The sequence below is a fragment of the Heterocephalus glaber genome, unplaced genomic scaffold (genome assembly GCF_053883595.1).
Source record: "Heterocephalus glaber isolate CG9 unplaced genomic scaffold, H.glaber_assembly_v1.0 deba00000331, whole genome shotgun sequence".
In the NCBI taxonomy this organism is placed as follows: Eukaryota; Metazoa; Chordata; class Mammalia; order Rodentia; family Bathyergidae; genus Heterocephalus; species Heterocephalus glaber.
In genome coordinates, this window is record NW_028258142.1 from 5,295,109 (window position 1) to 5,322,500 (window position 27,392).

The 27,392-nt window shown below is 43.4% G+C and overlaps 1 protein-coding gene and 1 pseudogene across 9 annotated transcripts in view; one reads left to right on the top strand and one right to left on the bottom strand.

Annotated features, from left to right (window-relative positions):
- Window positions 1-4,971: 4,971 nt before the first annotated feature.
- On the top strand, window positions 4,972-5,113 carry LOC147830015 (U2 spliceosomal RNA; annotated as a pseudogene).
- Window positions 5,114-8,630: 3,517 nt separating this feature from the next.
- The window catches only part of Tshz1 (teashirt zinc finger homeobox 1), a 74,792-nt gene continuing 56,030 nt past the window's right edge, over window positions 8,631-27,392 (bottom strand). For 5 of the 9 annotated variants that reach the window (XM_004861941.4, XM_087191133.1, XM_087191142.1 and 2 more), the window contains exon 2: window positions 8,631-13,178. In XM_004861941.4, the coding sequence (XP_004861998.1) occupies window positions 9,976-13,178 (3,203 nt within the window). In that variant the 3' untranslated portion in view covers window positions 8,631-9,975. Of the gene's footprint in view, window positions 13,179-23,033; window positions 23,102-25,954; window positions 26,379-26,401; window positions 26,557-27,392 lie in introns of those variants that run through there. The other 4 variants (XM_087191125.1, XM_087191116.1, XM_087191118.1 and 1 more) reach the window with 4 other exon arrangements.

Consider the following 27,392-nt stretch of genomic DNA (forward strand, 5'->3'; position numbering starts at 1 on the left):
AAGTCAACTAAACTGTGATATTAAGCGACCTTTCTTTTCTATCTGCTGCATATTCTTTTTAGAGTATACTGCTTTCTTTCTAGTTCTTTGCAAGTAGGAAGATTTCAGCATGCTCAAAGGAGAGAGTGAAAAAGAGCATGTGTATGTGCATGCATGTATGTGTGTGTGCTCCAAGTAGAGGGGTGTGGGAGAGAGAAATACCAAGTACCAGAAATTATCTATGCATAAAGAAATTAAAAGAGAATATTTTCCAGAGCAATTGAAGCCCATCTCCTGAACAATGACGACAGCTCCTCATTTCGACAACAATAGAGGGCACGTAGGAGTCAGCTCATTAGAATATCTGCGGCTCTTTTCTGTTCTCTCTGCATTAAGCCCCCATAATGTCAGTTGTCACTTATTAATGACAATTAACTAGTAATCAGCAGTGAGACTCTTCGAGGTGGTCTTTGCCTGACAGGTGAAGAAAGAGAACATTGCGTAGTGCCACACAGTGACATGGAGCCTTCAAAGGGAGCACAGCATTTCCATAAATTATTTCAGAAAGAAATTTTCTTTTATACATTCTCTCTAAAGCTTAAGGATCTTTAACCCTAGAAAGGCCACATTCCAATTCCCTTTTTGTGATGTTTTCCTTGCCAAGTGAAATTTCCAAACCATCTGCAGTCCTTATCACTGAGTCTCCCTCAACCAGTCATCCTATGCCTGCTTCTTTTCTGCTTCCAACTTCACGTCCACTCATGATGCAAAACCTAATTATGCCCACCAGCCATGCATATATTGGTTGCGCCCACCCACCATGCATAACTTTGATCATGGCCACCCACCATGCATAACCTTGGGTGAGCCGAACCACAGTACAAGTGCTTATGCTTGCTGCACTTCACCAGCTGCTTCGCTAAAGCAGTGGCTTACCTCTTTGTAGTCTCTCTGTCTCTATTTCTATCCTTAATGTACATGTATCTGTTCTTCACTTCTCCCCAATACAGGTGGCAGAATGGTCATTATCTTATAAAAAAAACTCACAATGGAAACCATAAACTCACTTCCGCAGAACAGGGTTCTCCTGCCTGTCTGATTTCTACAGGGCCTGTTCCTCCCCTCCCCTGAGGCAGGCTTCCTACTGTTCTTCCCACTGAGACCCAAAGACAGCAGCCAGGTTTGACCATGTGGACACAATGAGAGATGGACTGCATAGCCCCTTACCTGATGACGCATGTGTGCCCCAAGCTCCCTCCCTCTGGTTCCTCTAGGATGCAGAAGCATTTCCCTAATCGAAAGAACTTTAGATAGGCTTTTCAATAAGGCTACATATTATTGCTCCAGGATAAGTGTTTATTTTTGTCTCTGAAGCATCAAAAACCAAATATGCTCATGCAAAGAGACACTATGGTATCTCATGATGGAGAAAATGAATGCAGCCAGGGTGCTACCTGCCAGAATTATACTGAGCAAGAGCACTGCCAGGTTCACTTAAAAAAAAAAAAAAGGTTAATGTGTTTATTCATGTCAAAACAATCCAATTAGGTTGTTCTTCTAGCATGGAAACTGCTGGTTGAGGGAGTGGCATCCAAACCACTACTGAAACATCAGACTTTCCATCCTGAGCTGGGATTCCACTCTTTAAAAGTTAGCCACTGAAAGCATGTAATAAGGAACTCAAATTCCAAGGGCCTTGAAAAAAGGTAGGATACTTTTACTGTATCAAATTTTAAGTGAGAGGTCATCTAGAAATAGTAACTTTGTGACTCTTTTTTCATAAATCTATCATTTTCCCGAGCCGCTGAGAGTGATGGGAACTTGCTACATCTCTCTGCCAGCCTTCATTGTTTTGTTGAAAGGAATTTGTTAGGAGGATAGTACAATGCTTCCATGACAACAAATAAGATGTTACATAGTGCCAGGTTCCAACTATCTCACCAGAACTTAAAATGAATATTCACGTTCTATTTAAGAAAACTATCACACTGCAAAGAACTGCCATTTCAAATGCAGTTTTAAACATTTTTAAAACATTTTTCATAGTATCTGAAGCTTGAACAAACTCCATTTCATCTGATTTCTGCTTGTAGATTACTCTAGATTCCAATGCCACTGGTTTCTACCAACTGATAAATGAGTGGTGGGAAATGGAATGTGTTCCAACCACTATGTCCAGAGTCCAAATTTGAGATGTGGTTGTTTGTCATGTCACTTAGTGATACAAAAGCCCTTGGTCCCATCAAATAAGAGCACCATCTACATGCCAAGTTAATTTTTTGTACATTTCATGGTTTTAAAAGAACAAAGACAGGAAAATCAATTGCTTTGAAAGTGGAAATTAGATTTTACTGTTATACATAGATGTATTATAAATGAAATCCAAGTATTTAGGGGACTACTATCTCAAAGTTAACGAATATTTGCCTTCCATAACTTTCATGAAGCTAAAAGAGTCAAAGGAAGACTGAAATTGGCAAACATAATAATTGATCAATAGCTAATTGATATAAATTGAGTATCATGGCGTGAGATATTTATCAGAAAGCTATTGCTTAGAAATACGACAATATATCATTTTAAACTGTACAGGTCATAAAGGATTCAAAAATTGTCACCTTCCTCAGTTATTATTATATAGCACACATTACACACTCATACATTTTGTTGTTTTATGAAAAAAAAAAAGGATATTCTTGCTTCCTTTCAGTGAAAACTGGAAAAATCACTCTAAAAATGCATAAAAATGTATTAAAAGGAGAAAAATTTTGGGAAAGGAGAAAAATATTTTAATCCTGGGACTGATTAGAGCTTTGTAAAAACCCCTAGGAGATCCATCTTGGTAGGAGTTGGTAGGAAGAATTTGGTGAATGGCTCCAGCTACCAGAATGGGATTTTCCTTGTTATTTGTATATTTTAGGAACTGAGGTTCCCAATGTAATTGTCCCTAGTCCCTTCCCACTAATCCACTTTTTGCTCAAGAAAGCTTTCAAAGAAAATATACCTAGAATTTCAGCTTCATTTAGAATCTTTTAGAAAGACCCCCTTTCAAATTGATCTTTAAGTGATGCATTCTCTCCAACCAGAAAACTACTTTTATAATTTCTATTTAAATATGATGTGTACCATGTCTCGAATATTATAACAAAATATGATCAAATGTGTGGGTCCATTGATTCTACTGTCTGTTCCAAGTAAAATACCTGTAACACATCATCCTTTCCATCAGTCAGCTCAAGCTGTAGACTGACCAGTTATGGTCAACTTCTAAATAGATGTTAGCGAAAACACTTTTTGCTCTATAGAAGATAAGCAATGCCATGATGCTTAAGAGCCTCCTGATGGTAACCAAGGTAATGCCCTCCCTGACACCCTCACCTTGGGCCATTGGCCTCTTCGTGTGTTCATCTGACACCTGAGTCACAGACATTAGGTCCTCAGCAGTGCATGTGACCATGAGCTTTGGAACAACTCACCTGTGGGAGCTATTTCCGAAAGATTTCTGAAGTGTCCTCTCTCCTGTCTTCTAAAGATGACACAAGTGTTTTTATTTTATGGAGTTGACCTTAGGTAGCCAATCGCATCTTACGGAGGGGTCTCCTTTATTCTGAGATTATTTTTTGTTTTATTAATCAATAGTAACTGTAAGTTGCTAACAAAAATCACAAATTTTAAAATATTTCTATTAGGAAGTCAGACAATTTTTAGACTGTAGACAAGTACATTATTGACTTCAAGTCACTGAGAGGGTTTTGATGAGATGCATTATCATGGATTACAATGGGAAAACAGCATTAAAAAAGTCACATTTCCATTCTTTTTTTTTTAGGGTTGTTTGCAGTACATGCAATTTACAATCATCTTGGGGAGTGGGTACATGTACATAATACAGTTTGTTTCTTTTTTTTCTAATTCCCTTCCCCTTCCCTCCCTCCTCTAATTCCCCTATCCCAACTTTCATTCTTGTTGACATTATTAATTTTAACCCGTGTTATGGCATATAATGTTTATAATCATTGAGGTGATTAGGGTCTTGTACATGGTATATCTTTATTCTACTTAGTTCCCCTTCCCCTCCTCCTCACCCCCAGCTCTTGTTCCCTTGGACCACTGCCCTATTGCAAAAGATCCACCCTCTTGTTCCCTTTTATCCACCCTTTATTATTCTCTTTGTGCTTTGCCTCACTCAAGTGAGATACCAAATGGTATTTAAGCTTGTGTGCCTAGTTTATTTCACTCAACATTGTATTTTCCAAACACATCCATTTTTCTACAAATGTCTCAAATTTGTCATTTTTCATAACCAAGTAGTATTCCATTATATATAGATATGACATTTTCTTTATCCAGTTGTTTGTTGATAAGTATACAAGCTGCTTCCAGGATTTAGCTATTACAAATTATGTCGCTATAAACATTCACATGCAAGTATTGCCGTAGTATCATGTCTTAAGCCTTTGGGGAAGATATCTATAAGAGGGATAGCTGGCTCATACGGAATTTCGAATTTCAGTTCTTTGAGAAATCTTTCACCAACAGTGAAGGAGGGTTCTTTTTTCACCACAGCCGTGCCAGCGTTTGTCATTGACCCTAGGCAAACCACAGGGTCTTAGGGAAATCCTTTCCATCCTTGCTGTAGGGTCATCTATAAAGTTTGTCTTGTTCACCCAAGTCTAGGTAAAATCATAACTTATGGAGTATCCAAAAATCCTATATTTAAGCAATCTTTTCTTGAAATAACATAAATGGAAAATAAACACTGAAAATACTATAAATCAAAACATCAAGATTACATTGTCCAACTAGTGAAAAAGACCCCCAGAATTTTTAAATAATCAAACCTCCTGTATTCACAAAGCAAAACAGTGTAGGAATGGTCAACCTCAGGGAGATAATTGTGAGCTGATGCAAATTTTCTAGGGGCAATTTGATCACATATATCATCATAATATGATGCAGAAACTGTTTGTTTTAAGAAAACACTCAGAAATTATCGCTTCTCGGCCTTTTGGCTAAGATCAAGTGTAGAAAATACTCAGAAATATTCACAGAAATATTGAATGGAAAGTTCTTTGTACTCATATTTATAATAGTGACAATCTGAAAGGAATGCAAGTATTGCTTTTTAAATTTTGAGACTATATTAAATAAATTATAGTAAATTCTCAATAAGATTAAAAATTTCTGGTATTTAATTCTTGGTACTTGATGAATCAGAAAATATACATTACATACTGCAGGTGTGAAAAGCAAGGTACAAGACATACATAATCCTAGCAGTCTGGCAGGCTGAGGTAGAAGGACTGCAAGTCTGAGCCCAGCCTGGAGACTTCTCTACTTGACAAGATCTTGTCTCGAAATAAATTAAAAAGGGGAAGTAGTTCAGTGCAAAGGCCCTGGGTTCAATCCCCAGGATCACACATACAAAAATAAATAAATAGATAAAAGCAAGATTCAAAACAATGTTGAGCGTGATCGCTATTTTGTAGGAAAAATGGAAAATATTTTACAACTAAAATATTGATATTGATTTTTTCTAGATAAAAGCAATAGTTAATTTTTATTTCCTTATGGGTTTTTTTCCAAGTTTCCTGCAATGAAACTATGTATCATTTTATCCCAAGAATAAAAGTTACATAAAAAGTATATATTCTCTCCAAAAGAGATTTTTACTAAGGCATCTTTTAAATAATTAGCTTTCAGTAGTATCTACCATCTTCAGAGGAATTATAATAAAGTAAATGAAAATATACCTTGGTAAAAAGCAGAAGCCTTTGTACATACAAGTTTCCAAAAATTCCAAAGTAGTTTAGGTATGCTTTGTTAATGGCTTTCTAAAGACTATCAATTATATGATAATTTGAAATAGGAAGAAAAGGTGAAAAGGGGTAGGGGAAGTGGGAGGGGAAGGGGAAAGGAAGAAGGGAAAGGAAAAATTATGAGAAAAGGAAAAAATTGAAACAAAGTCTTTGTAAATAGGGAAGGGTGGAGGGGGTGAAGGGAGGGCTGGGAACGGGGAAAAAATAAGAACCAAGATGCATTATGTACAGGTACAATTCCCAATGAGAAGTGTAATTGTGTTGTATACCTAAACTGTACCAATAAAAGATTTTAAGGAAAAAAAAGATTATCAATTATAGAATTACAGAGACATAAATCTTAAAACTTTCTAATCACTCCTTTTTTGTGTACAGTAACAGTGTTTCTCTTACATAAACTCTTATCTATCAGAGCTTCATTGACTTTATCTCTGTTCAAATAGCAACTAAACCACAACATCCCTACCCAGTGTGCATGCTGGAGAACATCTCCAACTTTTAAAATCCAACATTTGAAGGAAAAAACTTTTCAGTTAGTTATTAAACCCAAGGCTCAAACTGTAAATATAGTGTGAAAGTTATTTTTCCACATGCGCGATGACAAAAAAAAATGCTGCCCTGGGAAGTTAGTTACTTGCCTTTTCTCCAACCTCCTTCCCATACCCTGGGGCTCTCTCCAGCCTTCCGGGGCTAATTTGTCCTTATGCTACAGGAGGTAGATCGGATCCGTTGCCTGGAGCCAAGAGAGGGCTCAGTGGACAGAGAGAACCTCATACCACAGGAGGGGCCCGTTTGCTGGGACACAAAAAAGGACAGTATGTTTATTCCAGCATAAATAGACGAAGCAGAAACAAGTAAATCTTCAAATTGTGAGCACGTTTTCTTCCTGGATTATTCAATCTGTTTATTTCTAACACAAGTTAAGCTCTGTACTAAATATACCTATATGCAATTGATGTTGTTAACAAACTCACAACAAACATCATTTCAGCTCATTTTTCAGACCCAGCAGAAGATGGAGCAGTGGCAGTCTGTGACCCACTATGGGCTGCAGTTGATGCAGGTCTACTTGCCCAAGCTGTTCACACCATTGTCCCCTGGCCCAAGCCTAATTCTGCCCCATCTCCCAGGGGTGGGCTCTAGCTCCTCACCCCATAGAAACTTCCATGGCCTTGCGCTGGGGGTGAAATCAGAGATCCTCTCCTGGGGCCTGTCCTTGGATGATGTAATATGAGCTTCTTGGGCTCAAAGTCCCGGTTCTGTTCATCATGGGCTATGTGGCAGGCAAGTCTTCAACCCTGCTGTGCTGGGACTCTTCACCTGCAGAGGGGATCAAGGACATGGAACCCAGTGCAGTGAGCTGTGAGGAAGGACTGAGTTCGTGTGTGTACAGCATGCAAAACAGCTCCCAGCACATAGTAAGACTCAGTAGTATGGTCTGGGATCATCATCCTTGGTGGTATTAAGAAAACCTTCCCTACCTATTGACTGGGGAAATAGATCAATGACTACAGCAAGGTTGAGGAATTACAAAGAAAAAACAATTAAGAAAGGAAATCCCACATTCTATAATTGTCCTGAAATGATCAGAACTCAGACTGTAAGCAGCGTTGACACTGGGATTGTCCCCAGCAAGCCCATCGTGCCACTCCACTTACTGGTTCACAACTCTTTTACTGTAAGGATGAAGTATTTGTGGGTCTGAAGAAAGATAAATATAACTTCCAAGGACGATTATGCAAAGACTCCATGCTACCTCCATCGGCCTAATTTTTATTCCTGTCACCCCTTGAGCCCAAACTACATAATCACCCAGTAATTGAACTGAAATGTCTAAATGGCTGAAGCTCCTAAAGGACACAGCTATTTACCAATGGAAAAAGTCAGAACAATTTAGCGAACCTCCCTGGCACTCTGCCGCATTAGCGTGGAAACCTGTACAACGTGACCCACCTGGACCTGAGGCTCCTCCTCAGTCATTAATGGTAACAGGATGATCCTCACTGTTATGGGTGATGTCCAGAAAATAATTAAAATATCACAATTGTTTAGCTACTCCAGAATAGAGCTATGTAAGTGCTAACCTTTCTCAGGATACAAAGTGATGAAAATTTAAGCCAAAGGTAAAAAAGTAGAATGTCCCACTGGCATTAAGTGCTACCTCAGGGTCAGGTTACCACCCCGACAGGACAAGGGTTCAGGAGAGCTCTCGGTGCTCCCTAGCAATCTGCAAAAGTAAGATTCACCTCAAACACTGGTTGAAAGAGCAGCCAGTTTTTGTTTTTTAACTGTACATTTAAAAAAAAAAGGGCCGGGGATTTAGCTCAGTGGTTTCGCCGCCTGCTGCGCAAGTGCAAGGACCTGAGTTCAATCCCCGGTACCAAAAAAAAAAAAAAACCCACTCAGAAATGAGGTTTTTTCTCTCTCTGCAGCAACACAGAACAAATTCCAAGATCCCTGGGGTCTGTGCTGCTGGAGCAAGACCTCCCCTCTACACTCATCATCAAGGCCCCAGATGTACACAAAGGTTAATTACAAATATTTCTAAACAATGCAAAAGGGTTCTTTGGAGGAAGGATTGGAGCCCATTTAGGTACCAAGCAGCCATCACACAATGACTACACTCGGCAATCCTTGGAACCCACTGGAGGTAAAAAGATTAATTATCACTTTTAAAAATGCAATACTTATCATCTGAATGAAGCATGTCAGCACACAAATCATAAAATGATGATTCTGAATAGAATTTTTGTTGGTTGATTGCAAAAGCAATGCCTCTTGTTGCTGAAATAACATCTCAAAGGCAAAATAATGACGACATGACAATCCATGTAAATCAAGAACTGCGTGTGGGTTTATTTTACATTTGAGAAAACAGTGGATTTAATTGTGTGAACCAAAATGTACTGTACAATATTAATGACAGAACATCAAAATGTATAATTAATAGTGCATTGCTTGCTCTGTTTTTATTTATTTAGTTTGTCTGATAGTTCCTCTGAGTACATGCATCTGGGAAGATGCAGGTGCCAGTAAAATTTCTCTATTTAAATCAAGCTGCAGGAACTAAATTTTATTCAAAAATTGTGGTTTTACATTATATACACAGAAATTTAATATAAAATGACAATATAAAAAGTTAAAAGAGAAAGCATACAGCCAGAAGGTACAAAGAAAGTTGAAGAGGTTAAAATGATACAATATGTAACATACAGGAGTTTTTAAGCCGATTCTGGCAATTTACAAGGTAAGGACTCCAACATTTGCCCCTTTTTGTTTTTTGTTTTTCATTTACCAATGCAGCACACTATAGAAAGATCAGCTTATACCAAAGCTTACATTTGTAAATAACTATAAACTGCAGTATTTTACAGGAAAAAAAGAAATAGCATTTTTACACATTTTTAAATAATAACTTGCATACTTTTTTGCCAAAAGTGGCATTTTTCAGCATCCAGAGGGTTTGGGCATAGTGGTGACTGGGGTACTTCTTGTTGTTGTTGCTGTTGTTGTTGTTTGTTTTGTTTTTAAATTTTGAACATGTAAAGTTGTGGCTTGCTAACCCCGTGAGTCCTAGACAGCTTTCTGTCTTCCAACAGCTACATGCATGTTTTCCTCACAAACCAGTCCTGCATATAAAAGCTCATTTTAATTATTAAATAAGTTTTGTGTCTGACACAGCTTTTGATCTGAATGAAATGCCTTTAAGCTTTTTTTCTTTCGTTTTTTTTTTTCTTTTTGAGTGAAAGGCACAGAGATGTGATTATAGTCCTCAAAGGGTTAAAGTTGACACTACCAGGTTCTATGACCTTTATTAGCATGGCAACTTCATAATTTTAGGATATCTTTTTATCATTGCTATTTGTGTCTTTCTTTACTGCTAAATAATGTCTCTGAGTAGTGTGCCCCACTATTTCCTACAAAAGATAGCTTAACATCAAGAACAGATGTTGAAAATAAAGGTCAGACTTTGACTCACGGAAAAAAGAAAAATAACATGCACAGGTCAGACAAAGAGCATATAAATATAACTACAAAATATGTGTAAGAAAAAACAAGGTCCAGATAGGCAGTCCAGCAACAAAGGAAAGACTGATTTCAGCGGCTCAGGCCAGGCCTAGTGCAGTACAACAACGACGTTAGTGCAATGTCCGGCTATCACTTGCATACCTGGACGCTATTGTTTCTCCAACTCAGTCACATAGATCAGGTGGTCCTCCGGCGACTTGCCGTGCGTCTTACTAAGGTGCAGTTTGACTGCGTGCTTGCTTGCAAAAGTCCGGTTGCAGAGCTTGCACTGGAATGTGGAGCCCAAGTCTTCCTCGGCAGCCCCCAGTGGGCCCAAAGTCTTGTTCACAAGGACTTTGGAGACGTTCTGCTGCTCTTGAATCTGACTGAGTGGCAGCTTGGAGAGGTCCTTCAGGCTGAAGCCCAAGTGCGTCTCCAGATGGGTGATGTATGTGGAAGCAGTTCTGAATTGAGAGGCACAATCGTTGCAAAAGAAAACAGGATGCCCTGTGTCGAGGTTCTTGAGGAATTTTGTTCCCCCTGTCCTTCGAAGCTGGTATTTCACATTGGCCAGCCAGTGGCTGATGGTGGTCATGGAGAGGCCTGTGAACTTGGAGATATGCACACGCTCCTGAGGACCCAGGTCCGACATGATGTACTTGCCCTCTGCTGTCTCCCGCAAACTTGAGGCAAACTGGGCCTGCAGGATGAGCAGGTGCTGCGGGTTCCAGTTGGACTGGCGCCCTTTCCTCTTGTGGACGGGTGACAGCTCATCCAGTGCCTCCTCAAAGCTGCTTCCGTCTGCATCGGACTTCTCAGACACCGTGGAGGGAGTGGAGGACTTGGGGGTCAGGCGCCCCGTGAGGTTCTTCACCATGTCAGAGATATCCATGAGGGCACTCTCCCGCAGAGGCGACGACACAGAGTCAGCCACACCAGAGACCAGGGGTTTGTTCTTGGACTTGGTCAGATCGATGGGCTGGTCACTGTTTTCGTAGTAGTAGCGGTCAATGGCATCAGCTTGCTTCACTGGCGTGGTGGGGTAAACGGGCTTGTCCAGCATGCTGTTGCTGATTTTGTACAGCATTGCCAATGGGTCCATAGAGGGGCTCACAGGCTTCGACACCTTACCCAGGTGGGTATTCATGATGGACTGCAAAGCGCTCAGCGGGCTGATGAAGGAGGGTTCTGGCGAGTGGTCCGTGATGATCCCCAAGTTGTTACAGCCATTGGTGACCCTGGCTTTGAGAGCCTCTGTGCCGTTTGGGGTGTGAGCATCCACTGGGCTCTCCTTTTTGGCCTTCCCCGTCTCAGCTTCCGGCCCCTTCTTCTGCTGCTTGCCACCTATTTCCTCTGACTTAGGAAAATCTTTATTCTCCTTTGCCACAGGGGATGCAGCCTTGGTGGGAGAGCTCTTCTCTTTCTCTGCAGACCTCTCCTCCTTCTTGACAATGACCTTGCCTGTGACCTTCTCAACCAGCTCCTCCATGGCAGACACGTTGCTCTTGTGCGGTGGGGGTGTAAGGCTCCCCGGGGAGTGTAAGAGGGCATTGTGCTCTGTGGTGGACAGCGACTTCATGCTGCTGGCATAGGACGGCTGCACCTGTACACTCTGCACGGCCGCCTGCAGCGGCTTCACGGTGCCTGGCAGCTGGTAGGCTGCGTGGATGCTGGGGTAGCCCCCCCAAGAGGGCGCACCATTCTGCGCTTTGCTGATGGCTGTGGACACGGTGTTCTCCAGGGACTTCAGAATGTCCATGCCCCCCTTGGGGCTGTCATCCAGGTCCTCCTCACGCAAGTACTGGTAGAGAGCAGTGGGCTCAAACTTCTCAGCGGTGTCGTCGCTCTCCTCCTTGATCTTCTTGTCCACATCACCCACCACCACCACTGGTGCCTTCTCCTTCTCGGGCTCTTTCTTTTCTTCAGAGGCCATGGAGCCAGCCGGAGAGTCTGGCTGTTTCTTGATGCTGGATGCTGGCAACCGGGTGTGGGTGGTCGGGGGGAGGGGTATGGACTGGATCTTTTCTTCCACCACAGGGTCCAGAACCAGTTGCTTTCCTTTCTTGGAAGCTGAGGTTGTCACCTTCAAGAAGTGGCCAGTGACCATCATGTGGGCTGTGAGCTGCTGCAGAGTATCATGGGAGCTGCCGCACTCCATGCACTTGAGGATCTGCGCTTTGCGGGCCTCAAACTGCCACGTGTAACTAGCACCATTCTGGTAGCCATAGCGGTTATTCGGTGTGACGTACGGGTTTGCAGTTTTCTGGTCCTTGGCTGACTCACTTAGGGCAACCTCTGTGGCCATGCCTGCTGGCTCTGGAGAGCAAGGGGATGCCAGATCCTGAAGTGCTCGCTTTTTGGTAGAAGGGACCAGTTTAGTGATGGCTGGCACTGGCTCCTTCAGAGGCACTTTCTGGTAATGCTTTGTTTTGATCATGTGGACGCTGAGGTCTTGCAAGGACTCAAAGGAGTGTCCACAGTACATGCACTTCAGCACCTTCTGTGCATCTTCTTTCCCCTCCATCTCCATCAGGGAGCGCTTCCTGGGCTTAGACCACCGCTTGGTCTTCTCAGAGTCCTTGTCCCTGTTGTCATCACGATAATGGCCCGTCTCATTCATGTGCACTGTCAGTTCCACCAGCGTGTCATAGGCAGCACTACAGTCTTTGCACCGAAATTTACTAGCGCCAGTGAACACAGAGCCATACAGTTTGTTGTTCTGCCGATAGAGCTGCACGGTGCTAAACAGGCTGGGCTCAGGGAGCAGCCCATAGGATGACGTCTGCTGCAGCGTCTTGGCCAAGGCAGCCTGGTGCCAGTCATACCCAGAGCTGCTGCTGTTACTGGTGGTGCTGCTGTGGTTGGTGCTGGTGCTGCAGCTGGTGCTGGCTGTGCTTGCCGTGGTACTGGTGGTACCGGCAGTAGTGGTGGAGGGGGTGGGGGTGGGGGTGGAGCACTCCTTCTGGCCAGCATCATTGTTGCTGGTGGTCGAACTGGACTTCTTCAAATCCAGAGCTAAGCTAGACCAGCAGGACTCTGAGAACAAGTTCGCATACACGGCTTTGATTTGTGCCAAGCTGTCCTGAGGGTAGGAGATGCTGTCTGGACACTGTGGCTCCTCTTTCTCATCTCTGGAGGAAGAGCTTTTGAAATGGGCTAGCTGATCACTGTTCTCACTGAAGGGTGAGCCATAGCCAGCATCCTGGTTGGTTGCAGTGCTGACAGGGGAGTTCTGGTAGCTCTGTGCCTCTTTGATCTCCGTCTCTTCATCGCATACAAACTCACTCTCCTGAACGTCCAAAGACAGCCCACCATCCTCCACATGCTCCTCATCTATTTCTGCTGCCTTCAATTCTTCCTCAGGAACATAAGCTAAGAGAGAAAAATGAAGCACAGTTAGAAAGAGTAAATCATCTTCAAGGACACGGCCTCCCTAGCAGTTAGGTGATCTTTAAAAAGATGGTTTTCAGTAAGGCTCCCAGGCTACAAGGCCACCCCAACTCTGCCTACTTTGCTGCACAAAGCCACTTCCCCTCCTGAATGAATCCTTTACTAAAAGGGAGCCTGGGCTGTGGAGCAACATCACCCCAGTTTGGCAGAGAGGAGCTGGGCAGGGAGGGCAAGGACCCAACCACATCCCCCAGGGACCCCTCTTACAGGCTGTTCCTCCCCTGACAGGAGAGTTTTCTCATGACTTCCATGTAGCAAATATTTGGAATCACCCATCATGGAAGGCCTAGCTGTCAGCTTTTAGGGCAAGATATTATCTGATGGGAAATATATGATTTCCATAAATAAAAATACTCCTTGATGAGAAGTAATAAAATTACTCTGATTTTCACTAAAACAAAGGCAGCACGGTATCACCAGTCTCCTGCCTGACAGAGCAGAGTGCCACCAGCCTGAGGTTGCCAGACAGGTGACCAAGGGCCACTACTGTCCACCATTATCCAATGCAGCAACACACACCATAGAAAAAAGGAGGAAACAAGCCAGCGTCTAGTGATGGATAAATGGATGAGAAAAGCATGGTTTACCCACACCATGGAATGTCATCAGTCCTTGAAGAAAAGGAAACACTGACACCTGCTATAACCTGGTTCAACCTTGAGAACACTGTGCCAAAAAAAATAAGCCAAATACTATGATTTACCTAATGTGAGGTTCTGATAGTAGTCAAGTTCAGAGAGAGGCAATGGTGGATGACAGGGTCTTTGGGAGGAGGGAATAGAGAATTATGTTTCACGGCTACAGTTTCAGTTTTGCAAGATGGACAAAGTTCTGGAGATGGGGATGGCTACACAGCAATGTCAATGTTCTCGACACCACTGAACTGTAATACTTGAAAAAGATTAAAATGGTAACTTTTATGCTATATATTTTATCAAAATAATTTTTTAATTACAAAAGGCAATGGTGTATAGTCCATTGGCCCACCATAGGCCTACAAATGCCCAGCTTAGCAACTTCCTGTGCTGAAAGCAGCCTTTCTCAGGGCACTTATAATCTATCAACAGTTGTCCTATGATGAGAGACCTGGAGGGTGTACAAAATGCTAGATAAAACCTTGATTTTTATTGCAGGTCATTTTAGACCCTTTACAATGTGATAGATCTTGCTAATTCCCAAAGGGAAGTTTTCACATACACCACTTCCTAAACTTATTTGACCAATGTTTTTCTTCCTCTTCTTCCTGTTGTTCTCCTCCTCCATCATCATCATCATTATCATCATCGTCTTAAAGAGAACAACTAGCTGAACTAATAATGTTCTACTGGGAAATTTAGGGTTAAGGTATTTTCCAGAAAGCTCCTATTAAAATGCACTGATATGACTTGAGAGGGGTGTCTCATTAAATATAATCATTCATTATCACATTATCGAGCCAGATCCTAAGGGAACATAGCAAAGAACGTAGCATTTTCAGGTAAAGTGACAAGAGGGACAGAAAACACCTTGTTGCCCCAAGGGAGGATACCAGGGGCAGGCAGGAGTACTAGGAGGTGTCTGCATCTGCAAATGAAGGGCTCATGGCTCCAGGGAAGCAAGCACTTATGGCACATGCACAATCACTGATGTGCACATGAGCACACACATGCACATAGACACATGCACGTGTATATACAGAGAGACAACTGAATTGTCATGTGGAGAGCCTGCCAGCTCAGGCTCTTCAGAATACCTGCACGTACCAGGCTCCTTTGTAGCAGGACCTAACCAACCCCACCTCTGCAGGAAACCACAAAGCAGCCAAGCACACACGTGCATGTGTTCACAGTGGAACACACAGCAGCAGCCCACTAACAAATTACAGGGAATTACAGTTCTGTTAATACTGCACCACTAGCATGAGAAATAATGAATTGCACAACACCTCAGCCTTTAACTACAGGCACCAACACCTGGGCTATGCTCTAGATGATTCTGCAGCCTCACAAAATTCAAAGATGACTGCCAAATTCACTCACTTTTGCATTCTGCTCTTAATTAGATGTATAGGGTGATCCTATTCTGAAGGTGCATCTGCTTAGACCCTCAGCCCAGGGGCCCCATGTTGAGAACTATGGCTCAGACTCATCCCCTTGAAGGAGCCTGCTCTAGGCCATGCTGGTTGGGCTCCAGATTTTACTGCAGACTTTACTGAAGTCAAGGAAAGCTGCAGGACACCCTGAAGAGGACTGAGCTTGTGTGAAGATCTATGGTGCCCGGGCCGACCACGTGGGCAGTCTCTGAGCTTGTGTCATCCCGAGAGGCAGACTTCAGCACTAGTCTCAGGCAGGTACCTATGTCAGGACCAACTATGGGAAACTGCCTGATAGGTTTAGTCCAGCTATCTCTGGGAACAGAGGTTCCATCCCTAGCAAATAATTTCTAGAAAACATTCCATGTGGACTAGTTCAGCTGTGTCAAGGAAGGGCTATCACTGTAGTTCATTACTGTGTGCCTCCTCACACATACATGCCCCACCAGTCACGAGAGCCTACGGGCTGCTTCATTAGGCTGAACGCATGCCATGGTCTCCAAGGTAGGCAAGCCATGAAGGTGTGTCGAACAACATGGGAGATCCCTTAGCCACAGGGAACGCATCCCAAGATCCCCAGTGGGTACCTATAACTGCAGATAGTACTCGATCCTGTATCTGCTATGCTTTTTTTCCTATACATACATACTCTGGATAGAGTTTAATGTATAAATTAGGCATAGCAAAAGATTAACAAGAATAAGTAATATACAACACAATAACACACTTTACTACACTGAGTAAAATAATGGAACACAAAGCACTGTGATACCAACACAGCTGATCTGACACCTGAGCTAACTTCTGAGTGACCAGCAGGAGGGCTACATATACAGCATGGACACATGGGACAAATGGTCAATTTACATCCCAGGGTGAACAGAGCAGGACCGTGGCAGTAAGGTTTCATTGCACTGGGCCTGGGCCTCTCCAGTTCCTCAAAGGTGCCTGTGAGGACCAGCCCTTGTGTTATCCCTGCTGTTTCCAAAGCCACCTGTGTTGCAGGAAGGACTCCAACTGTTACAAAGCAAGTATGTGGTGGCATGGTGACCCACCTCGCTCCCGAGTCAGCTGGGACAGACAGAACAACTCCCTGCTGCCCTTCCCAGCACGCCCACTTTAGAACGCTCCTGTTCGGTTGTTGCAGATTCACTCCAAACCAGGTCCATGGAGGCTGCACTGTCCTGAGGCCACCCCTCCTCGGGCCCTGTCTGCTCCTGCTCATTTGGGGCTTTGCAAGGCCTCTTCCATCTCTGGCAAGACCCGTGGACTGACTGCCTCCCTCCTGCTTGCCCCCAGTATTCCTCCAAGCTGAACCAGCCATTCTCTCAGCTTCCCTGAGCCCAAATCCTTGTTGCAGTCCCTGGCCTAGGTGGGGCACACAAACCCTCACGTTGGCACCCTCCGCCACGTCCAGCCCTCTGTCCCCTGGAGCCTTCTGTCTATCTGGCTATGGGCAGCCTGTCTTTCTGGGGTCTGGGTACCACCCCTCCTCTGCCTGGTGAGAGCTACCTATCCCTCAAGGGGAGACTCAGATGTCATCTCCCGCATGACAGCTCGGAATCCCCACACGGAGCTCATTCACGTCTCCCTGCAGGATTAGGAGTCTCCCTGTCCTCGCCGTCACACTGGGGGCTCTCCCACTTTGTGTGGCCTCATATCACTTCTGGGCTGAGCATTTTCCTTTTTTTTAATAAATGTTTTTATTGAGTAAAATTGACAAAATCATATATATTTAAGGTGTATCGCACTGTGTTTTAAGATACAAATAGACTGTGAAATAATTATTACTTACAATCAAGCTAATTGACAAGGCCATCACCTCACAAACTTAGAACAATCCTTAATATCCTCCACCGACAAATATTTCCTAATCTGCAAGTCAAAAACACTGAGCATTTTCACCCCATTGCCTCACTGCACCCTCCAAGAACCGCCCTTTAAGGTAAGGATTACCAAAATGCTTCTCTGGCAGAAGAAAAAACTGAGGCTCAGGGAAGTTGACCGATTTTTCCACGTTACACAGAAAATAAATGATGGAAACATGAACCTGACTTCCAGTTCAAGTATTCTCCCCTCTGCCTCAATGGTACCAAGTTATTTTCCTTTGTCTCCGCAGCATCTAAACACCGGGCAGGACGTGGAGGAATGAAGGAAAGAACGGTCCAAAGTAATTCTCTAGTAAGTGTTTAGAAGGCCTGCTATATGCCAGATGTGGTATTATAAATTAGACATTCTCAAATAAAAAAGTTAAAGAAGATAAATTTTAATATTTGACACTCTCCGAGCCAATAATTTTATTTTTTAAAGGGTTGTCTAAAAGGATACTATGAAATACAGAAAAAAGTTTTATAAATAAAGATGTCTCTTACAGCATTGTGCCACATAAAACTGGCCACAACCTACATCTTCAACACTAAGGGATAAAGGAGTTAGAGTTCATTCCTAAGAGGTGATATCCTTCATACATTAAGAAGTACACTTGATCCCTGGTACCAAAAAGAAAAAAACGAAGTACACTTGCCTGACACAGGGAAAGTCATTAGATGAAAAGGGCAGGTGATAAAATCATGGACAATGCAACAGAAGATCCTTTTCAGAGAATGTTAACAGTTGTCCCTTCTAGATAATGAATACATGGGTTACTGTTGGGTGAAGTGGCTCTTGATAAATAGCTGTATTTTTTAAATCTTACCTGATAAAAATATGAATCTTCAAAATCTTTCAATGTTTTCATTTCGATAAATACGGATTATCTATCACACTAGAACTGAAATAAATTAGCAGGTGCAAACCTTCCTCAAGCACCCACCAGCAGAGCCACTGGCAGGATCCTGAGACACGGAGAACGGTGTGGCCCAGCCGGGCAGGAATATAAGAAACGTCTTGTTAACTGCTACTTTTATATTATTATTATTATCATCGTCATCATTTTAATTTTGACAAGTCAAGGGGCTGGAACAAGCAAGGATGCAGACAGTGCTGGCTGCGAGCATCTGTGGGTCCTCCACTGTGTACCCAGCAGTGCCTTCCTGGCCCCTCCCAAGTCCCAACACACTGGCTGCCTCCCACATCCCTCCCACTCAGGCCCCTGATTACACAGCCGCTTTGGGTGTCCTCTGAGGAGGCCACAGAGAGGCGAGCGGGCGGCCGAGGTCTTTCCAGTAACAGTCACTGCTCAGCCTTTAACCACCGTGGCTGCTTACTTTATCCTCACCTCTAACCTGGCATTTCTACTTTGATCACACACTCTTCCAGTTTATTTAATCCCAGTGATTTTCTACTCTCCAGGTATTTTATTACTGCGCCATAATAAGTGGCCGTTTCTTGTGCGTTTGAGGGTGGGGCACTGGGGATTGTGCCCATGACCTTCACACTGAGCTGCTTCTCCAACCCTTTTTATTTTGACCCAGGGTCTCACTAAGTCACTAAGTTACTCGGGATGGATTCAAACACGTGATCCTCTTGTCTCAGCCTCCCGGAGTTCTGGGATTATGGGCTGCACCACCATTCCTAGCTGTCTATTTTTAACTAGTTAGCTTTTTCACTCTAATCTTACAAGACACATGTGGTAGCACAAAGCTACGACAGCTTGCCTGAGGAGTGCTGTTCTCCATCCCACACCACTAGATTCCTGGGCCCCACAAGCCTGAAGCCACCCTCCTGACCCTAAGCAGCTTTCCCATCCACCCTTCCCCTTGGTTTTCTACAGACATTTCTCCACCCATTTGTTTGCCACCTCTGTCCAGGGAGCCTCGAGCCAAAGGGCTGGTCAGGGCAGCCTCTGACTCACTCAAGTTATCCTGACCATAGAAAGGTGCATGAGTGGACAGTCATGGCCTTCACTGGGTATGACGGGTGCCAATGCCCCACAGACAGACAGGCAGAAGAGAACACCATGGATTGCTCCAGGACCAACTCTGCAAGTCTCTGCCTGCTTCACCTTACCCCCGTCCCTGCCTTCGTTCCAAGACCAAGACTCTAAGAGGAGGGGCTTAGTTTCAAGGCCTCAGTAATAATAATGGTAAAATAACAGTGAAGCCAAGCACCCCTCCTGGCACTTCTGTCTGTCAGCACCAACCAGCACTCAACCTGCTACTCTTGCAACACCTGCCCCACCCCAGAGTAGTGGAGGCCCTTTCGGGGCTCATTCAGGAAGCCACAGTGCTGGGCTTCCAAGCTGTGAGGCCCCTGCAGACCCTGTTCTTCCAAAGAAGTATGCTGAGCACCCAGCTCTACCCTCCAGGCCAGCCCACAGGGGCCCCCACACTTTCAAAAATAAATGACAAGGCAAGCGACTGGATCCCAGAGCCAGAATCCCTCAGAAGAATCTAAAACGAGTTCAGTTTCATTTTAATAGTTCAGGGCCTGGGGAAAACAAGAAGGCGGGTGCCATGGGACAAAGGCTGTGAAAGTCCCAGCCCAGAGCAACCAACACCTTGGCTTCAGTACTGGATGAAGAAAGAATGCCTGAATTTTGCTATGTCCATATCAGACTTTTAGAGACAGGCCCCCCAGCCAGACCCACACCTGTCACACACAGCTGACTCAGCAACCCTGGCTCAGGGGAGATCTGAAGAAAGGGTGCTCTCAGGCAGCCTGGACACTGGGGCCAGGATGCACAGAGTGAAACAGACATTCACGGACCTTGCCAAGGCCCATGCTAATGTGTGATGTGAGGAAAGGGAAAAAGAAGTTGCCGACCAGAGGTCTGGGGACCTGGTGGGAGCCAAGGGTCAGCCACCTGTGGACAGAATGAGTCAACACACGCACTCCCTCCTCCTCGGGTCCTTGATTTCCCCAACAGTACAAGCATGGTAATGATTGATGTCACTGGGGGTTGTAAGAAGTATTCATGGAAATGGCAGGATTCTCATCATCATTAAACAATTCTGTGTTTATCTGCTGCTGTGTTTTGTGTGTTTGTGTCTCATTCATATGTGAAAATTAATCACCAATGTGAGGGCACTGGGAGGTGGGAGGTGGAGGTGATCAGGTCACAAGGGTGAAGCCCTCATCAGTGGGATTAGTGCTTATTGAAGACGTTCCAGAGAGCTGCCTGCTCTGTCCACCATGGAGGACACAGTGAGAAGAGGCCTTCTGTGAACCAGGGAGCAGCCCTCAGCAGACATCAGACATTGCTCTTTTAGCCCCAAAACTTGGAAAAAATAAATATCTGTGGTCATAGGTCACTTTACAGCAGCTCCCAGACTGAGAAACTGCTCGCCCATGACATGTCCTGAAGACTCACAGGATATATGAAGAGAGCAACCTGTGCACAGATATCCTGTGCTCATGCCACTGTGGGAGGGCACCCCAATTTAGCCTCATGCCACTCAAAACACTGCATACACCGTGAAAGGGAAGAGTAGAGATAAAATGAAGATCACCCTGTCCTGATGCAAGTTGACCTCTACTTATGTTGGTGGTGTGCGTGTGCAGACAGTAGAGTATCTGGACTCTTCTCCTTATTCTCCTCCTTCTGTCTACCTTATAATGGCTTCATTGATTATGAGAGTATCTGCTAAAAAGCAGAGGAAGAAAAAGTAGCTGAGAAGCCCAATCCAGGCTACCATGCTGCTCTTGTAGTCCCCCCTGAGCCCATGGGGAAGATGGTAGCATGCCGGAAGCAGGCAGGTTTTAGGAAACTTGGTTTATCCACATTCTGCTTTCCTCATTAGCACGCATAATTGAGAGTTGGCTGTGAAAGAGGAAAATGGATATATAAAAGTGACAAATACAAAATGCAGGTCTTTAGTCTCTCCTTGCTGACTGCCTTATAGTAAACACAAAACTTTGCTATTGTATTACCACCTGGTGGAACTATATAATCATACCAAATTACATGTTTATCTACATCAAACTATTTTTTAGACTGGCAAATGTGATACCCATGAACAGATGGCCATTATATCAAAATACATTTACTCCAAGGGGCCAATTCACAAAAGAGGCTCACATACACCTAAGTGATGAATGTATAGCTTCAATTCATTGTAGAATCTTGCAAACACCTTCTTCCAAATTTATAATTGATCACTTGTAAAGTAACTTTGCCTTCATCATGGAGAGAGCAGGTGGTTTTGATGAAAGTCAAAATATATCAGGAAATAAAAAATGCAGAGAAAGCAAATACAGGCAAAGAGTACTCCTTCCTAGTCAGAAAAGAATATAAAAATGCAAGCAAGATAGACACTAATCTACTAACACAGCTCTGATTTCTTGTAGGAAGGTTGACACTCTGCCAAGCAAAGTTAAAAGGCCACTTCTGCTCTGATATGATATGGACAAAAATTTTCCAGCACTTTGGTGAACTGTAGTTGCCTGGAACTAACCATCAATGCACTGGTTTGCTTAAGCATGTGGTTTATAACAAAACTATTTCTTGAGTTCAGCCCAAAGAGAAACCATTGTTAAGAATCGTGGGATCTGTAAATAAAATAACCTATGTGTTTTTTTCTGGTTCCAATTTTAATTAGGAATCCATAGGTAACTTTCCTAAAATAAATATAATCTCTTCTTTTTCCCCCTTCCTGAAAATTCAATTTCAAATTAAGTGAGAAATACGAAACCTCATTTTAAGACCCTTCCTGCTCTTCTCATAAGCGTATCCGATATTAATCTTTTGTCTGGAGTCAGCTGCATATGACAACAAGTAAGACAATCCAGATTGGAGAAAAAACTGTGCTGAAAAGAATGAAAAATTTTCCTTGATTTTCAGTGATGTCAGGAACAAAAAGAAAAGAAAAAATAAATGAGAATCTTGAAAAATTAAGAGAATTTAAAGTGAAGGAAGGGCAGAAAGCGAAGAGGTCTCCCATGCACAGGAGGACAAAACAAGTGGTGTTCGTTGCCACTGCTTGTACACGGGTAGACGGTGGACACCTATTCTCCACACACCGGGCTAGTCCCCACAAGCTGGGCAAACCCGACACCAAGCACTGGGAAATGGCCTACCCTCATGGGCGGAAGGACCCACCCGCCCTGGGGCAGTGTGGGGACTCTGGGTCTATGCACTCAGCATGAGCAGGTGAGACCCGAAGCACTGGCCTCCAGCCTGGCACCAAAAGACCACCTGAAACTAGAAAAGACTTATCAACAGGTAGGACTAACCTGATGCAAGATGTTCAGAGCTGTACAAGAGATCTGTACATCATCTCCCTCTTCAAACAGTGGAAGCTAATGTAAAGAAACACGACTCAGAGCTACCACCCATATATTCTGACTATGCTCGCCAAGCCGTCACAAAGAAGCAGCAACCAATGCCACGAGACCCACCACTGCCTGGTGACAGTCACGTTTGTTGCACCACAGTTGCTACTCTTTGCCACCCTATAAGCCTAGGTTAGGGGGGTCTTAGAACACGGGATTGAGAGATGAAGGAGGGAAGGATCTTTCAGAGTTCCCAAAACCCACACAGGGCTTTGGTCTCAGAAATGAGACTCCATTTTAAAATTGAGTGGTATATTCTCACAAACACATTGGATAAAGACGACAGATGGGAAAGGCAATCTTGGGAATGTCAATCGGGGTGTGGATTTGTTTAAGTGCCAGGGACACACACAGGTATTGGCAGAAGACCAAATTTTGGCCCCAAGTCAGGGGGCTTTTTACATTTGAATATGGTATGGCCAGATTCACATTATTTACCAAGGTGATGCACAGTGCACTAACACTGCTCACACAATTGTTTCTATATTACTCACCTGGAAACTAACACAAGCTCACGCGGCACCGGGCTTGCTTTAAATCCCTTTGACAGTAATATTGGTGCCTGAAACAAAAGTTTTCTCTTCATTATAGTGACAGGAAAATGTAATTATATCAGAATAACTAGGTCTATTTTACTATTATCAGGGAATTCTCATAATTATTTTCCAAGATGCTTTTTTAAAAGAATTTTTTTACTTTGACAGAAAGACAAATATAAAAACTTGCAAGTTCAGCAAGAGTGATTATTTATGATGATCCTTTGTTTTCATCACACACTAGTTTCCCAAAAATCTTTTTTTCATTAGAAGCTAGAATTTTCTAAAAATCTATAATTCTTATGGATACAAATATATTGCAATATACTTTATAGCACTTGTAGAAATTTTTATTTCTAGAGATAAGACTACAAGAACAAAATACTTCACGAGGTAAACGAGTACAGTTTTTAGCCCAAAATACATTTGAGAGAAAAGCTACTGAACTGCAAAAAAACAAAGTCAGCACCGTGGGGTTTTCTCCAGGAAAACCCCCGCCCTCCATGCCATCGGCTCAGTCGTGCCATCCCCCACCCCCAATACACCAATCTGATGAATGAGCAAGCTTGGAGATGGTAACTGCAGTATAAAATTCTTCTTTTACAATTACTTATAGAAATAAATGACATTTTTCCCCATCAAATAAAACAAAGACTCCAAATCATCATTTCTGCTATTTCTTTTTGTGTCAAAACAGCTTTGCCATCACTCCCCCGCCCTTCATGCACCTAACGTGGCAGTGCAGAATGTGACAGTGTGAACATGTTCAGTATGTCCTGTGTCGGAGTCGGGGGTGCCTGGAGCTGCCATACGGGCCATGAGGAAGCCTCTGAACAAGCAAGCACCCACAGTGTGTGAGAAGGGGCTGCCAGGTGTCACATGCACACGTGTATAGGCCCAAGAACGTGCACACATGTGCACGTACATGTGTGCACATGGATATGTGTCCATACATGTGTACTGGGGCATTGTGTGGGTATGTGTGTGAATAAAACATTTAAAAATACATAAACCCTACCATTGCTAAAATGAGAATGGGAAAAGCGGATTTTATGGTTGGACTTCATTTTTTTAATTAAATCTTGTTAATATTTTTTGTCATAGAATGTGCCTTCTGGATGCCAATGTGTCCCTAAAGATGTGCTGTCATCCCAAGCAATGTGAAATTCTGTGCATCCTAATGCAAGTGGACATAAGGCAATGTATACAGTCCCGGTTAGAGCTTAATATGACACCTACCATGTGTGCCCTGATGGTTTACTATATAAATACACACATTTGTCTGAAAAAAATATTTTCATCTCAAAATGTAACTATATAATGAGGCACAAATTCATATCTTCAGAAAATTAGATAAAAACTATATTTCTCAAGTCACAGACCAACATTGTTTAAAACATCTTTGTTGCTTTAAAGAAAACAAGACTTGCTCTTGTCAACAGTCATTTTAAGAATGGTGAGAAGTGACAGCTGTATTTGTTTTTTAATGGCTAAATGTAGTAAAGTTCCAAATTCCCTAGAGTCTTAACACTGGCTCTGAGCAATTAGGTTTGTATTCCCCCTGAACCTGCGTCTTAATCTGCACCCCAATTATGCACAAGAAAAGTGCTGCCCTGAACCACCGTTTTGTATTCCATAGGAGGTGAACGCTCCCAGAATCAGTGCTCCCAGAATCCTGCCTCATCATCACCATTGTTCCTTGCACAGATGAACAAAAGTGTGGGTGCTTTGCTAAAAGAGCTAAGCAACAATAGAAGAAAGGCTTCCCCGAATATGCTATGTTGCGTAAAAGTCAGCACTGAGTCTATCCTGAAAAATTCAGCAGGTAGCAAGTCGGGTACTCCAAATACCCACCAACACTATGGTGCGGCACACACCTGAATCTGCTCCCACTGAAAGCCAAACAGTCGAATAGTCAAAGATGTGTCCTTTTAATAAAAGATGCTCAGTGTTTTTTTGCCATGCTCCAAAATTTGGATATTTGAAACCACTCAGCTATTGGCATTTAATATAACAAGCTAGCTGACTAAATGTTTCCTTTTTTAACTCATATGGATAGCAAGTAATAGTCTATAGAGGAGAGAGGTAGTGAGACTTGACAATACCACGCATGAACACAGCGTTTTAGTAGGAAAATGCATTGAACAGTCCTCGTTCTCATACTTGAATTTACAAGGCCACAGGACACCCAACATCACTGAAAACTCCCCTTGCTAGCAGACCTGCTGTCTGCTCTGCATGCAAAATCATGTGTTTAGGGTATACAGTGACAAAGAACTAAGTTTCAATTTAGAAATCTTTTTAAATAGCACTAGCAATTCACATCAAATGGCTCTTCTTCACATGAGCAACTTCAGGAAGTGACTTTGTAGGCAAAGAGAAGGCCATTCCAAGAGCGGATTATTTATAATTACAAGGAAATGAGGAGAATGGAAGTCCCCCCTCCTCCCTTTATGTCTTAAGCCAGGGTCCTCGGTGGCAATGAATAAGACTGCCCTCGCATTTTTCTCCAGCTGGAGAGAACCCTTGCAGGCAGCCCATTAGAGGAACACACAGATCCCAGCCCTTCCCTGTCTCCCTCCCTCCCAGCCTCCCCTAGAATGAAAAGAGCATATTATTAGCAAAGGTCTGCCAGGGAGACTAAGGTGCTGCTTGGTTCTGCAGCGATTCTCTCTCTGAGACTTCCTTGCTCTCCTGCTTCCATCTGATAAACTATCCATCCCAGCATTCTCATTAGACTCCCATCACCAAAGGGAGTGGAGATGAATCTGTCTATGCCCCCTCCCCTCCCTGCTCTGTTGAAATTTCATTGAAATGTTCATTTCCATCGCTGCTGGCAACATTAGAAAGGAAGTATTTAACCTGTTTCCATTACTTACACAAATCGCCATTATGGGGTAGGACAGATGTTAGAATCACGCCACGTAACGAACTTCCACACATTCTTTACAGGAAGCGTTAGAAGAAGGAAGGCGGCTGGATAACATTATCCAGGCTCAATAACGTTCTCTCCACTACCAGATTCATTAACTTGGCACATCAGCGTTGCACTTTCTTCCTTCGAGAAAATTCCCAGGCTGGTTGGACTCATTTAATTTGGAGAGAGAAACCTTTGTCGGTGATAATGTTTTGATCAGGTGCATTGGGAGTGTGGGGAGGGAAGGGGGTGAGGGGAGGAGGCAGGGGCACGAAGAAGAACAGGGAGAAGAGGAAACCACCTTGTCGAAAACGCTCCCTTCCCAACGGGAATGATGAAAGGGAAGTCAGCTGGAGCCGCTGGGACTCAAAGATGGCTGTCACTTCAGATAGGCACGGGCACAACTCACCTAGACAGGTGACACTTTGGTGGAGCAAAATCCTGCTGCATTATTGAGCGTGCCAGGGAAGGGGCTCAGGAAGACTGCAGGCCCAGGATGCCTAGGGCACCAGGGAAGTGAATTCAGCAGGTGAATGGATTTCGCTCTTCTTTTGCATCCTGGAGTGAAGGGGAGGCAAAGTTTTCTGACTGAAAAGGCAAAGAAGGTGCTTAAGCCAGGAGTCCACATTCCAGCCCCCAGCTTTCTTCAGATTCTCCATCCCTGATAACCAAAGTGAAGGCTGGGTTGATGATCCACATAATTAGCGGCTACTTGAAGCCCATAAGCCTGTCATTACATTTAGAAAATTTAACATAAACAACAATTCTAGTCCAAGGACATTTTCTTGTCTGATTTCTACATCCACCCCGTGAACACATCTAGACACTGACCACAGGTAGGATTTGTAGAGAAGGTAGAAGGTTGAGGCAACACAATTTCTAGGGAAAGGCTTTAAAATAAAAGATACAACCACGCAGCATAAGAAACAAATTCCATTCCATCTCTTTCCACAAGCAATTGATCCCTGGAAAAACCAGACTGATCCTCAATTCCAACATCTCATCTAACTCTCTCTCCTTCCTTTCTGCCTTTGGTTCTACCCACAAAACCATGTGGAAAGAAATGCTGAGCATGCTTTAATCAATAAGTAAAAGGGGAAAAGACAACATTCATTGGTGGAAAGAAAGAAAACATGCACTCAGAGAATCTAAACTACACTACAGGAGTGGGCTCCAAACCAGAAGCCAGCAGAGCAAAATCAGATGTAGGAAAAAGGATGTTTGATGCTAACAGTTCCCAAATAGCTATAATGCTGCCTGAAATAACACAGGAATACATTCTCAATAGAAAGTGTTAAAAGCCCACTATGATCATCAGAAGCATTTTTATCAGAGGCAACAATGAAATCCAATCTCCATTAGGAACAAAATACATTATCTAGGTGGATAATGCTCCACCT